General features: G+C 42.8%; 1 protein-coding gene across 3 annotated transcripts in view; it reads left to right on the top strand.

The window, feature by feature from the left end:
• Positions 1-1,905: 1,905 nt before the first annotated feature.
• The window catches only part of FAM118B (family with sequence similarity 118 member B), a 257,749-nt gene continuing 246,261 nt past the window's right edge, over positions 1,906-13,393 (top strand). The window contains exons 1-8 of one of the 3 annotated variants that reach the window (XM_063310971.1): positions 2,325-2,424; positions 6,848-6,931; positions 7,435-7,687; positions 8,307-8,534; positions 9,715-9,843; positions 10,698-10,983; positions 11,396-11,452; positions 11,782-13,393. In XM_063310971.1, coding sequence (XP_063167041.1) covers positions 6,855-6,931; positions 7,435-7,687; positions 8,307-8,534; positions 9,715-9,843; positions 10,698-10,983; positions 11,396-11,452; positions 11,782-11,798 — 1,047 coding nt within the window. In that variant the 5' untranslated portion in view covers positions 2,325-2,424; positions 6,848-6,854 and the 3' untranslated portion in view covers positions 11,799-13,393. Of the gene's footprint in view, positions 1,926-2,324; positions 2,425-6,847; positions 6,932-7,434; positions 7,688-8,306; positions 8,535-9,714; positions 9,844-10,697; positions 10,984-11,395; positions 11,732-11,781 lie in introns of those variants that run through there. The other 2 variants (XM_063310970.1, XR_010068461.1) reach the window with 2 other exon arrangements.

Here is a 13,393-nt window from a genome sequence, read left to right as displayed (position 1 = left end):
GTTCTTGTAAAGGAGTACCTCCAAAGCAGTAATTTGCTACCCTCCAAATTCCGGCAAGGGAATCTGAGAGGAGCATTTTCATCACATCTGGATGACACTAAGTACAGGTAGTCCTCACTTAATGACTATTTGTTTAGTGATGGTTCGGACTTACGACGGTACTGAAAAAAACAACTTGCAACCAGTGCTCACACTTACAACTGTTACAGTGTCCCTGTGGTCACGTGATCATGATTTGGGTACTTGGGTACCACCAGGGTAGTATGTGGGGGCAGATCTTCAAGGTGTCCTTCTGCAGAATAAACTAGAAGGGTTTCCAGATAAAGTATAGCAGGATGAGATTACCACAATTTGAAGGCAATCAGATAACATATATTACTATCTGAAAAGGAAGGCCTTCTTAAAACCAGAGGCTAATTTCCTTACTGCAGTATTGCCCAACTGGAAATTTACTCTGGACATCATAAGGCTGATGACCTTCTGATGTATTGGGTCTATATCCTAGAATTTTCAGCCAGTTATCTGCATTACTTCACTGATGCACATTAAGATGTTGAGTTTGCTGGGTATTCAGAACCAGCTTTGAATATATACTTGGAGCACAAGGGGGTGCAACACACTTTGATTAGAATTTCACAGTTGAGGGACCACTGTAGCATTGAGTCCAACGTCCTAATCAGTGCAGGAATCCAAATTAAAATATCACTTTACCTTTGCTTGAAAATATCCAGTGAAAGGGAGTCTAACAGCTCTTGGGATATCAGTTCCATTTTCTAACTCTTGTTCTGTATGTTTTTCTAGAATTTAGAGTCTCAGAATCCCTTAATCTATTCTGAGCATTTTGCTTCTTTTTTGCTCCTAGCATCTGATTGGCTTCCAAACTCATGATGAGAAACAATGCTCAGTGGTGGCAATGGATTTGATTGATGTTCCCAGTTTAAAAGAAATTACCCAGGGAATTGAACATTTTGATGAAGAGGGGAGAAAAAAGTAACAGGGGAATTGCTTCTTGCCTTATTTGTCAGATAATGCAATGTAGAAGGGATAACCTAATAAAGATTTTTAATAGCCATTTCGGTTGGGTAGCATGTAGCATGGCTATTTGTAGGGGGTGATGGAACTTCCAGCTCAGCATCTGGAGGAGCACACGTCATCTTGCCAGATGCATTGGATGCAAATTCTATCATCTTCAACCTAGCATGGTCATGACAATCAAGTGCATCTGAAGGGTGCTAGGTAAGAGAAGAAGCATCAGCAATCCCTGTCCTGTCTATCAACATCATAAACCCCACATATAAGTTCATCCATCACAGGAAAACCTAAATAAGCCATAATGCTGGGAGTCAAATGTAACACTATGCTGCAAACCGTGGTCTACAACAGTGTTTCTCAACCTCAGCAACTTTAAGATGTGTGGACTTCAACTCCCTGAATTCCCCAGCCAGCATGCTGGGAGTTGAAGTCCACACACCCTAAAGTTGCTGAGGTTGAGAAACATTGGTCTACAAACATAGGGGCTGACTGATCTCATATGCATAATATACTATTAGAAGAGAACATCGTTATGCCAAACCCAACCACGTTACAGCTTAGCAGAAGGTACGCAGCTCAGGCTCATCTCTGAGCAATGTTTCTGATTTTCCTATTTACTGCTTCAGGGGAGAGAAGGGGAAAAAAAGCCTGTTACGGAACCCGGAATCCCCAACTCCACCACTTTCTCTTCTCTACATTTCTACCTCTCTACGCTCGCCTGAACTTCCGTTTGCGATAAACACGGGAGAGGAAAGAGAATACAGAAGAAAGCGGGGGGGGGGGGGGGAGGAAGGGAGACTCTCTAGGAACCGGACTCGTTGCCCGCGCGGAGGGAGATGCCGTTCCTTCCGGCGGCGGCGGCGGCGGCGGCGGTTCTCCTTCCCCGCCGCAAGGTAAGCGGGTACCGCGCCGCCCGCGGTGGGGCTGAGTCGGCAGGGAGGCCCGGACCCTCGGCCGGGCGTGGGGTGGCGAGCGCCGGCTGCAGGAGGGGGCGCTGCCTCTGAGTCTCCCCCCAGTGCAGCTGTGGGTGGGTGGCGCGAAGGAGCCTCTCTCATTTATTTCCCCTCTCCCCGCCTTCATTTCCGCGGGCAGCGCTTGTAAAGGGGCTCCCACTGGCACCCCGGGACTGGCAACGGCTTGGGGTTGGGCGAGGGTGGTGGCTGTTGGGGCTCGTTGGCGGCCCCCCGCCCCCCGCAAAACAGCCTTCTGTTATTTCCCGGTCACGAAAAGATGCCCTCACTGAGTCCCAAACGGTAGGTTGGTCTGCAGCCCCCTTGCAAAGAGGTGACGTTTATGGGAGAGGTTTTTATGCAAAGGAAAATCTGAGGAATCCTTGCATTCATGCAGACTGTGATCTTTCCGTAGTAGCTGATCTCAAAGCTTAGGCAGCCAGTTTATCAATTGAACTGCTTATTTTATTTGTTTGTTTGAATTTATTAGCCACCCAACTCTGATTATAAATGTTTTAAATGAATAAATAATAATAATAATAATAATAGTTGTTGTTGTTGTTAGCATCCTTCCCTCCAGGAACTCAAGGTTCTATGGCTGGTATTTTTGCGTGTGCCTTTGAGTCAGTGTTGGCTCCTGGTGACTGCCTGGACAAGTCCCTACAGTTTTCTTGTCAAGATTTTCAGAAGTGGTTTGCCATTGCCTCTTCCTCCTTTGTAGGCTGAGGGAGGGTGACTAGCTCAACATCACCCTTCATGCCTAAGGCAACACTAGAACTCATGGTCTTGTGGTTTCTAGCCTGGTGCCTGTAACCACTACACCAAAGTGGTTCTATTACCTCCTCTAATTTTCCCCCACAACAACCCTGTGAGGCAGATTGGACTGAGAGCATTTGACTGTACCAAAGTCTCCTGATGAGCTTCTGGATGACTGTTTCTCTAAACGGGCTCTTGGTTACTGCTGGTACAAGCTGTGCCCTTTATGGATTGCCATTGCCCATTGGTGAGGAAGCCCTCCACGCTCTTGTGAAGATTGTCTTTGAAGATCCCAGCCAGGCATTTTCCCATAGAGGTGCTGAAGAAGGAGTCATCCAGCACTTGGCTGGAGCAGTGATGGTGTTCTTGAGTTGAGACTGTGGATAAAACGATAAAGATGCTTTTTGTCTTGTCCCCATTAACTATATATGAAATTCAGAAGAGATGCAGTGGTAAATTAGTGGCAAGATTCCCCATAGTGAGCTACAAGGTTAAATATGGTCCCATGAAAAAAATCTGACTTCCGTACTCATAGCTGTCAACGTGGAAACTGGGTAGGTGAATACATTTGTATCTTAAAAATAAATTTGATGTAGAATTCAGTTCAAACTGAAAACCACTCCTCGGTTACAGCTTAACCTATGGATTTGTGCTGTATCCAAAATTTGTGTTTCTCTAGGCATACAGTCCGTATTTCAGTTTTTGAGGGTATTTCAATTAGAACAGACTCTTGGCAACATGGATGAATTTAACTATTGTACCTAATCTTATTTGGTGATTTATATTGTGTCAACCATGGTTCTTGATACACATGTTCAGCTTAGAGCTTCATAGCAATCATTAATATTTTAAAACTTTATATATTCAGTTATTCCTAATTAACTAATGATATAATGGAAAACTATAACCTCCATGGCATTTTTTAATTTCTTGTTCTCTTTGTGTCCCCCCCTTTTTTTTTTCTGTTGATATCACTTCTTTAAAATGTCTAATAAAAGGAGGAAGAGACTGGTTCAGGCTTATACAGTTTACTAAGCTATAAACCGTGGCTTTCAAGGCCCAAGAGCAACAAGATTCCCACATCACTCTAAACCATAATGAAGTGAACCACTTTATGGTTTAGCACAATCTATGAATTGTATGTAATGAGACTGATTCTGTTAGCAGTGGGACACGTTGGCTGCTTTTGGGGGGAATAAGTAGGGAGAACAAATCACTCGCCTGACAGCTCTAGCTCAAAAGGGTCATAGGACAAAAAATGGCAGCTTAGGGATCTAAGGTATCTGCAAGACAATGTTTTGATCGCTAGTCCTGAAAATCCAGAAGACATAGTATGTTTGGGACAAAAGAGCTGCAGTATTAACACACACGCGGTGGGAGCATGTCAATTTGTGTGTTGGGGGGGTGTCTTGATTTTTTGAAGTAGGTGGTTTTCTGAACTGAAAGATGGCTTCTTTTCTAATCAGGAAGTATGGAGATCTTGTAATGGCAGAATATTCGTCAGCGTTACGGGGGATTGAAACCAGATAGTTCCTGCATCTCAAACATTCTTCCTCTTCCTGCTTTTCATCTCAGCAGATAATGTTTGGCAACTATCCTACTTCCCAAAAGAGTGGGGGTAGGATGCATTATTGATTCAGCATAGTAATTTAGATTATAGGGCATGAAAACTGGAAAATAAGAGTTCAGAGTTCAGCTTGGTTATAAATGCCCTGGCTTTAAATCCTTTCACATGGGAATAGATCCCCCTGGACTCAAGAGTGACTCCTTTGGGGTTGATCTGTATGTGAGTGCAGAGTGAGTGATGAAGACATGCTGTTATCAGTCCTACAGACAGTTACAGTCTCTGACCTGTGACTTAAGGACAGTAAAATTATTGACACTCTGCATACGCACTAAGCAAAGAAACTTGGCTGATGAGAGCTACAAATCATGGTTTAAGAGCATCATACACTGGAGAGTAAACTGCATGCTTGTTTACTAGGCTTTTTCATTTAGCCTGCCATCCGAACGCTGCATAGCAGCCTTCCCCATTTTCTGTCTCTGTGTGTGTGTGCTCACTTTCAAATCATTCCTGATGCCTGGCAGTTGCCTGGACAAGTCCCTGCAGGTTTCTTGGCAAGATTTTCAGAAGTGGTTTGCCATTATCTTCCTCCTTTACACCAAATTGGATCTCCTTCCCCAATTAGTGTTCTGTAAATATTTTGGCCAACCACTCCCAAATTTCCCAGCAAGCATGGGATACCTGGGAATTCCTGGAGTTTTCCTCCTAGCAAGATAAAGGAACATATAGAATGCAATATTTGACTTGTTCTTGTTTTTCAAGTCAAAAACAAAACAAGGGAGGGTAAAAGAATGTAGCCAAAGTTGCTGATGAAGCCCTAAACTCTGAAGAGCAAGTTAAATTTCATCTAATAGAGGTCACTGACCTATTTCTCAAATCATATCTGAGGACATATACAATCTCATGGTCAGAAGACGTGCCCCAAGATGTGTAACATCCAAAGAATAGGAATAAAACCCTTAGCGGTGGGATTCCTAAACTAATCCAGTTTTTATTCTAGATTTTTGGGGGTGGTTGTTGAGTGGCTGCTGAATTAAAAGACAGTTGCATCTTGCCTTCAGTGATCTTTACATTGATACATTTATTTTTCCCACCTTTTTTTAGCCCAGTTCTCTCTTAACTTGGTCTTTGTACCCCTTCTTAGCAGTCTCATTAAGGGATTGAACTAGGGATCAATCTGTTTTGTAGCAGCTAGGCTGGAGAATTAACTGAGGCTATCTAAGAATGGAAGAGTGAGACCCTGAACGGGTAGAATAGAATTTTAGATAGGGTGGTGGGAAACTGTAGGAGAAAAATGTCCCTGTAGGTAGAAGATGGACACAGTGGGCCTGGATGTGCTGCTGCTGCTGTTGTTATGTGTCATTTTTACATTTGTAGGAAGTATTTTATACTGTGGCAACATCTAGCTGATCTTGGCTCACCTAGAAAGCTAAGCTAAGTATATGAATGGGGGGCTACCTGAGAATTCTAGTTAGCTGTTAATTAGACTGGGCTGTCAAAAGAACATCTCTGAAAGACAATGGCAAACCACAATTACATTGTAGCCAAGTAAACTACGTGGATGTGTCTATGTGAGTTACCAGAATTGAGCTGAACTTGAAGGCATCTTTATTTTAAACAAACCCTAACAATTGACAATTGCTGTCCCAACATATTTGTAGAATGTGCAGACCAGAAATGTTCCCTATTCTATGCAGATATTCAACCTGCCATTTGTGGTTCTGATTTAGGTTATTCAACCTAGTTTGAATTAAAGCAGGGAATTAGGATTTAAGGCAGTGCATTCAAGAAAAAAGGTAAGAGAGATGTGTAGTGTTTTATCACAATCTTTCAAGCTAGCCTTCTTCAACCTGGTACCTTCCAAGCATGCTGGACCACAACTTCCAGAATTCCCTGCCAGTATGGTCAAAGCCATCTGGGTGGTACCAAGTTGGGGAAGGATGTTCTCCAATCTATTTGATGAAAGGATGTTTTCATAATTTAGTCTTCATTTCAGGAAGAGTTTGATGTTTGGAACACCAATGAAATGCTTCAAATAGTACAGCATCTTAAATTGTAAGAAGAATAGGCCATAAATTCTTAAGCAAGAGATAACACTTTTTTGGCCTGTAGTTTGACAGTAGCTAATCCCCACCCATTGTTAGTCTCTCAGATGTACCATGGAGTCTTCCTCAAATTTCCATAATCCATTGCTCTTGGCCATGCAGGCAGCAGCTGGCTGGTATTGAGGCCCAAACCGTGGTGAGCCTGTCCCTAATTTAAAGAAATCCCTTGGTCCTTCTTGCTAGGCTTCAAATTTGGCTTTTCTTTTTTCTTGAGATACTTCTTGGAGTGACATGTGAGCAAGGTAGTGCTGCTTTGACCCTTGATCAGCAGGTGAGGTCATAAGAGATAATGAGCTTATATCTGAGTTCACAACATAACCTTGGCAATTCTGGTCAGTGACCATAATAAAAAAATATTCAGCATAATCTTGGCAAGCTTATGGATCTTCTCTTGCTTGGAGAACATAGCTTCCTGGCATAAAACTTATCTTTCACCCTAGAAACTGGATGGCTTCTAATGCAAATCTCAGGCTGGACAAAGGAACTCTGCTGGAGGATGGAATGCCAGCTGCGAAGAAGCCTAGGTAAGTGGGATACTTTCAAATGGATCTCTGTATCTTCTGAATTTGGGAGTCAAAGGTAAAGTTTGACCCATTCTCTGGTCTGCTTGGGGAGTCATTCTTCAAAGAGCAGTTTTCCAAACTGAATCTCTGTACCTAAAAATCCCCATTCTAGCAGGTGGTTCTAGTGTTTCCATTTTCATCTTATGCAGGGAAATTATTTCCTTAGGTCAGCTTCTGTTATTTTTCCTCTGCTCTTGGTTTGGTGTAACTGCCTTGCAAATACAGCCACCGAAGTTATTAGACTGTAGAGGTTCTTCACTGCTGTCCTTGATAGGACTGCAAATGTTCTGGCTGTTTGCCAGTCATCAGTTCACAGTATAACTTACTTCATGGCAGTCTTAGGAAGATAAAGGGGACGAGGGAGGACCGTGTGCCTTAGATCCTAGGGGAAAAGGCAAGAGAGAAACATAATAATTATGCTCACATCTTCCCTGCTGTCCTCTCCCTGCCCCCTTTGGTTGTAGGAAACTGTTGCCAAGTCTAAAATGCAAAAAGCCCCAGGATCTAGTCCTGGTGATTGGAACAGGCATCAGTGCAGCCGTCGCTCCTCAAGTGCCAGCCTTGAAGTCTTGGAAGGGCTTAATCCAGGCCCTGCTGGATGCTGCAATTGACTTTGACCTTCTGGAAGAGGAGGAGAGGAGAAGATTTCAGAAGTGTCTCGAGGACAATAAAAACCTCATCCATGTTGCTCATGATCTGATCCAAAAACTGTCTCCTGTGAGTTGAGGCGCCCAGAAGGGAATGTTTTGCCAGCTGGAAATTTTTTTAAAAATGCTTAGAATGGGTATGCTAAAGATGGCCCATGGGGATGGATGGATGGATGGATGGCCCTGCAAAATTTCAGCTGCCCAGTTGAATGTCATTGGCGTCAGTGCTTTTTTGAAACCAGAAGCACAGTTGACCCACTTAGCTTCCAGTAGGGTTAACGGCTCTGTTTTAAATGCCGTCCTCAGAGAAGGCTGAGCATTATGGCTGTGCCTCCTCCATCAGCATCACGGCTACACATTCCTCTACCCATGGCCTTTGACCAATGATATTAAAAAAATGTGCATCCATGGGTGCAAAAGAGATCCCCATCCCTTACTTTTAAAAGAGCCAAAGTTGGGTGGAGAGAAGAAGTTGGGCATCCAAACTGATTTGAGGGTGGTAACGCGTGGAGTCTGGTGATGCGTGTCACCTTTTTCCAACCTGATGCCCTTCTGGTGTGTGTCCTATCATTTCCAGCAACCACATTAGCTTGGGATGATGAGAATGAGAGCTCAGCACATCTGGGAGGCTACAGAGTTGGGGCAGGTGGCACCAGATTCTGATCTTGGGGTGTCTGTTTCCTTGGCAGCGCACAAGCAATGTCAGGTCTTCCTTTTTCAAAGACTGCTTGTACGAGGTCTTTGATGACCTGGAGTCCAAGATGGAAGACACCGGGAAACAACTCCTGAGATCAGTGCTTCACCTGATGGGGGACGGTGCCCTTGTTCTGACCACAAACTTTGATAACCTGCTGGAAATCTATGCAGCTGATCAGGGGAAGCAGCTTGAATCTCTTGACCTCACCGATGAGAAAAAGGTAATGGTGTCCCATTTTCTTGTCCTAGGAGAAGAGTCACATCTTGCTGAGCAATCTCCCATGAAAAAGCTTTAAAAGCTCCCAAGCACCGCTCCTCTCTCATTTTCTGCGTCTTTCAGTTGCAGGAGAAAAGTTCCCTTCTTCTAGAACTCTTGCTACAACTTCCTTTAACAAATCCAAGGGGCATTTAGAGGAGATCTGTCTGCACAGGAGTGTCAAGAAAAAGCAGATGAGGAAACCCCCTAAATGATCCTCTCCGCAGTTTACGTTCCAAAAGTCAAGTTTCCTTCATGTAGATTTTTTTAAAAAACCAATTGGCCTGATGCCTAATTTACTTTGAAAGCATGTAAACAACAGAGGAAGAGACATTTCTTTATCTCTAGTCTGGTTTTCCGTGCTTGAGCTTCTGTATGCATTCCTGAACTTTGCCATTTGTGTGGCATTTGTGTATCATAAAATTATGCATGTGACACTCCTGATCAGAGCAGGAGAGTGAAAAGAAGAGCGTTATCACAGTGAAACAGAGGTAACCGTAGGACATAGAAGTGTTATAACATCTGAAATACGTATGAAAATCTTTTCTGTGTGTCGGTCTTGGTTAAGAGAAGAAAAACGTTGAATGTTAGAGTAGTTAAGGTATGGCAAAAGAAAAGCTGTTTAAAAAAAAAGATGTCAAGCCATGTCTTCAATGATGGTTTAATGAATAAGCCAAAAGTGGAAGGATTTGGACATTACGCTAAGCCAAAAGCACACAAACCATGTTGTGGCTTAGCATGATACATGAACCCTGTCAAAATACCTATTGCTTGCTTTGGTTCTCTCCCCAAAAGTGAAATTCTGAATGGTAGCCTTGCCTAGAGTATCTATAAACTGTTGCTGGTAGCTGAAAGCCAAAATGAGGTGTATTTGTATCAATAGTGGATATTCTGTACCACACAATAAGCAATAAAAATATAAATGGCCCTAAAATTAACATTTTACGTTCTCCTTTCTACTTCTGAAATGTTGGAGACAAAGTTTTGAGCAAGGAATGAGACAGCAACAGAGACATTTAAGCGGAAATCACCAGTCAAATTAACAAATAGAGATCAGGAGGTTGAATGTGATTCTAGAATGGAAGTGTGGTCTTCCGGGTGTTGTTTTACCGCAATTTTTAGCCTAGATTGCTTACATTGAATAGGTCCTTGAGTGGGCACAGGAGAAGAGGAAGCTGAGTGTCCTTCATATTCATGGAGTCTACACCAATCCCAGTGGAATAGTGCTTCATCCTGCTGGTTACCAGAATGTCCTACGCAATGTAGAAGTTATGGTGAGATTTGCAGATCCCTACTAGCTGTTGCTGACTTTGGAATGAAGAATGTTCTCAGATGGGAGGACTGCTAGATGTTTTTGGTTCTTGAGTTTATAAGCATTTAGGAATAGCCACGGTGTTGGAGCTGCACATTTGAAATTGGAACAATACAGGGAGGAGGGAGACAATATATAGATCTCTAAGGAGTCCATCTCATCCCCACTTCTGTCCACCTTCAGCCAGCCATACTAGGCCAGAAAAGTCTTCCACACATACACCATACATAGTTCCTATCCAATATCAGCCCACAGAGAATGTTTCAAGACCTTGAATCCTGGCTTTTTTTTTTTTTTTAGCATTCTGCCCATTGAACTCTTCAGACAGGTCAGAAAAAGTGGAGAAAACAAATCAAGATCTGACCAAACAAGTCACAGTTGCTTTGTTCATCTTCAGGGTTGATTCTGACTTGTTCCTGGCTTGCTTAAGGCATCATGAACGTTAAACCAAATGTGGCTTAACTTTCTCTGCAGACCATCAGTCCCTATTTGTCTCTGGTCTGGTCTCCTCCAAAACAGACACAGGATGAGAGTGAAAGATGTGTCCTCCTCTTAGGAAGGAGTGGGAGCTAGTCCTTTGAATCTTCTCTCAGTAGCTTCTAGGAGGGTTTTTCCGTGGTGAACTGCCTCTCCAAATATTGAACTGTGATATGGTTTTCATGGGTTTCTGCAACAGCCTTCAAGCAGATGGCTGTGCTTTCACTGCAACGATCTGACCGAGCTGGCTTTTTACTCTTTTATAATCCTAAAATTTTCCTTTATGAAGATAAGAGACGCTGTGTCTTTTTGTTTGTTTGTTTGCTTTGTCCTTTAAAGCGGGAGATCCAGAAGTTGTACGAAGCCAAATCTTTCCTGTTCCTAGGCTGTGGTTGGACTGTGGATGATACAACCTTCCAAGCCCTCTTCCTAGAAGCTGTGAAACACAAATCAGATCTGGAGCACTTTATGCTCGTACGTCGTGGGGATGTGGATGAATTTAAGAAACTCCGGGAGAACATGCTTGACAAAGGGATTAAAGTCATCTCCTATGGGGAGGAATACACAGACTTGCCTGAATATTTTGAGAGGCTGGCAAATGAGATCTCCAGCCGGGGTCAAGCGGGTAAGAAAAACAATACATCTTCTAGCAGATGAGTTTAATGGTGTGTCCAGAAAGCAATTCCCATCCCCAAGACGAGGAGGATGCAACCTGTGGCCTGGAGTATGCCCCCCCATCAAGAGCTGCCTTTGAATTCTCATTTTTAATGTGACAGAAGGGGAGAATAATTCATGGAGTGTAACAGTAACTGTGATATAAATGACATTTAAATGTAAGTTACAGTTACAATTAATGTAAATTACATATACCTGATTTAGTTTGTACTAGACCTGCCTGCTTTTTAGAAGCCTGGACTCTGAGGTTTTCCAAGTGGAGAGTTAGTCTAGGTGCTAAGCTACTTCTGGATTTCTTTCATACATCCTTTCAGCTCCCTCTCTGTTCAGATAACTCTTGTTTTTTTTTTTCCTCCTCCCAGGTCCACTTCAGGAGGGACAACTGAATGGCACAGTTACCGTGCGTATTGAAAGCAAAGGTACAGAACTTACTTAATATTCAAAATTCCTTGCAGTCAGCTTTGGGAAGATGAATCTTGCAAACCAGCAGCTACCACTCACACTAAAATTGCTTTTATGTGTGGTAGAAGCTTAGGACTAAACATAGCACAAGTTTACCTTACGGGGAATGGAAGATGCCTTAGGAAGAATGGCGGTAGATGCTTCCCTGCTTCAAAACTCCCATTAAGCCAGATTAAGGTGATTTTTGTGATGATTCTGTGTTGGCAGAGACATGAAGAAAAGCAATAATCCCAATGGTCCTTACCACTGCACAAGTACTTATTTGAAAACTTCTTTCATTTCTTAGGGAGGAATACTTTTTAAAAAGGGAACTTCCATGTTTTACAAGACACCTTAGCTTGGTAAGAACTCCCTGAACTATGGAAGAAACCTGGTTTGGTCAGGTGAAACAGATTGTGTGTGCTTCCTTGTGTAGAGTAACTAGGGGAATATCCAGGAGTTTGTCCATTCGGTTGCCGGGGTTGGACCCAGCCGAATGGGGCCTACAGGGCACATTGATATTGTTCCTGGTTTATTAATGCAGAAATGCTCCTGATCACTTAATAGACCCCATAAGCTTAGGAACAGGAAGCACATGCAACAACTTGGGTTCCCAGTTCTGTTCATTGCAGGATCCCCTTGTGAAAAAAACGCCTAGCCTGTTTCAGCATCAAGAATCCATGGGTGAGGGGTATCACTTCTGCTAAGAGAAGTAACATGATGCACAGAGGGCCTGCATTTCATTTGTAGACTCTAGTCCTCTCGCGCATCACTCTTACATGGCTAGAATTTGGCAGAATGTCCCGAAGCTGTCCTAAGTTATCACTCCATAAACTTGGTGTTGTGCGAGAGGATGGATCCCATTGTTGTGACAATCGGTGGTTTGCCATATGGTGGCAAACTTGGAACATGTGCCTTTTCAGTCTTCTGGGGCTAGCTTGTTAATCATGTCAGCCATTTGTGTAGTTACCAGCTCTTTCTGGTTCTCCACATTCTTAGGATGTCTTCCTTCAGTAAGGACTGACAGCATCTGAAGGTACTGACTCCTCAGTGAGTAACTACGAGCGTGCTTGGCATGTTGCCAGAGCAACACTGACTCCTCAGTGAGTAACTATGAGCGTGTTTGGCATGTTGCCAGAGCAACACTGACATGCAAGTTCTGTAGATCAGTGTTTCTCAACCTCAGCAACATTAAGATGTGTAGACTATCCATGCTGGCTGGGGGAATTCTGGGAGTTGAAGTCCACACATCTTAATGTTGCTGAGGTTGAGAAACCCTGCTGTAGATGAAGACATTATGCTGGGAACTCCTTCTGAGACATGAGATTTTCCCAGAGATGTGTGATGAAGGCATGCTGATCAAGACATGGTGATCTCATTTTCTATTTAGGGCTTGTATCAATAAGGAGATCCAGCCTCTCCTCAAAACTGAGTGTTTAGTACTACTACTTTGATATTCTGTAAAATTTAGACTGAACCACATGAACATTTTTTAAAAAATAAGTGAAGCTCTAATTTTTTAAATCTTTCTTTGTATAAATGTTTTATACATTTTTTTTAAAAAAAAGTTTACTTGTCTCTGATTTACATGTGCTTTACATAAATTATGGCTGTTAATAATGGTGGTAGTCTGCATAAGCAGCATACTTTTGGTTAACTAACCCATGGTTTACATAACTACCCAATTTTCTGGGTTTGCATGATACAATGTGCTAAAATATAGTTGGCTAATTTGTGGTTCAGCTGTTTGCTGCAGTTAAGAAAGCTGGTCTGAAGCTAGCTGGGCTGGACACGTTAACCATATTTTGTCTGCTTTCATGTATTATTAAGTTGTGACCTTTTTAAGCTATTGTTTGCTGAACAAACTAATGTCTTGGTTTGTGTATGACACTAAGCCAAAAATAAACCACATGAAGGCT

This window comes from Candoia aspera, chromosome 9 (assembly GCF_035149785.1).
Source record: "Candoia aspera isolate rCanAsp1 chromosome 9, rCanAsp1.hap2, whole genome shotgun sequence".
NCBI lineage: Eukaryota > Metazoa > Chordata > Lepidosauria > Squamata > Boidae > Candoia > Candoia aspera.
Note: the sequence above shows the minus strand (reverse complement) of the source record. Positions and strands in the feature narration are given on the sequence as shown.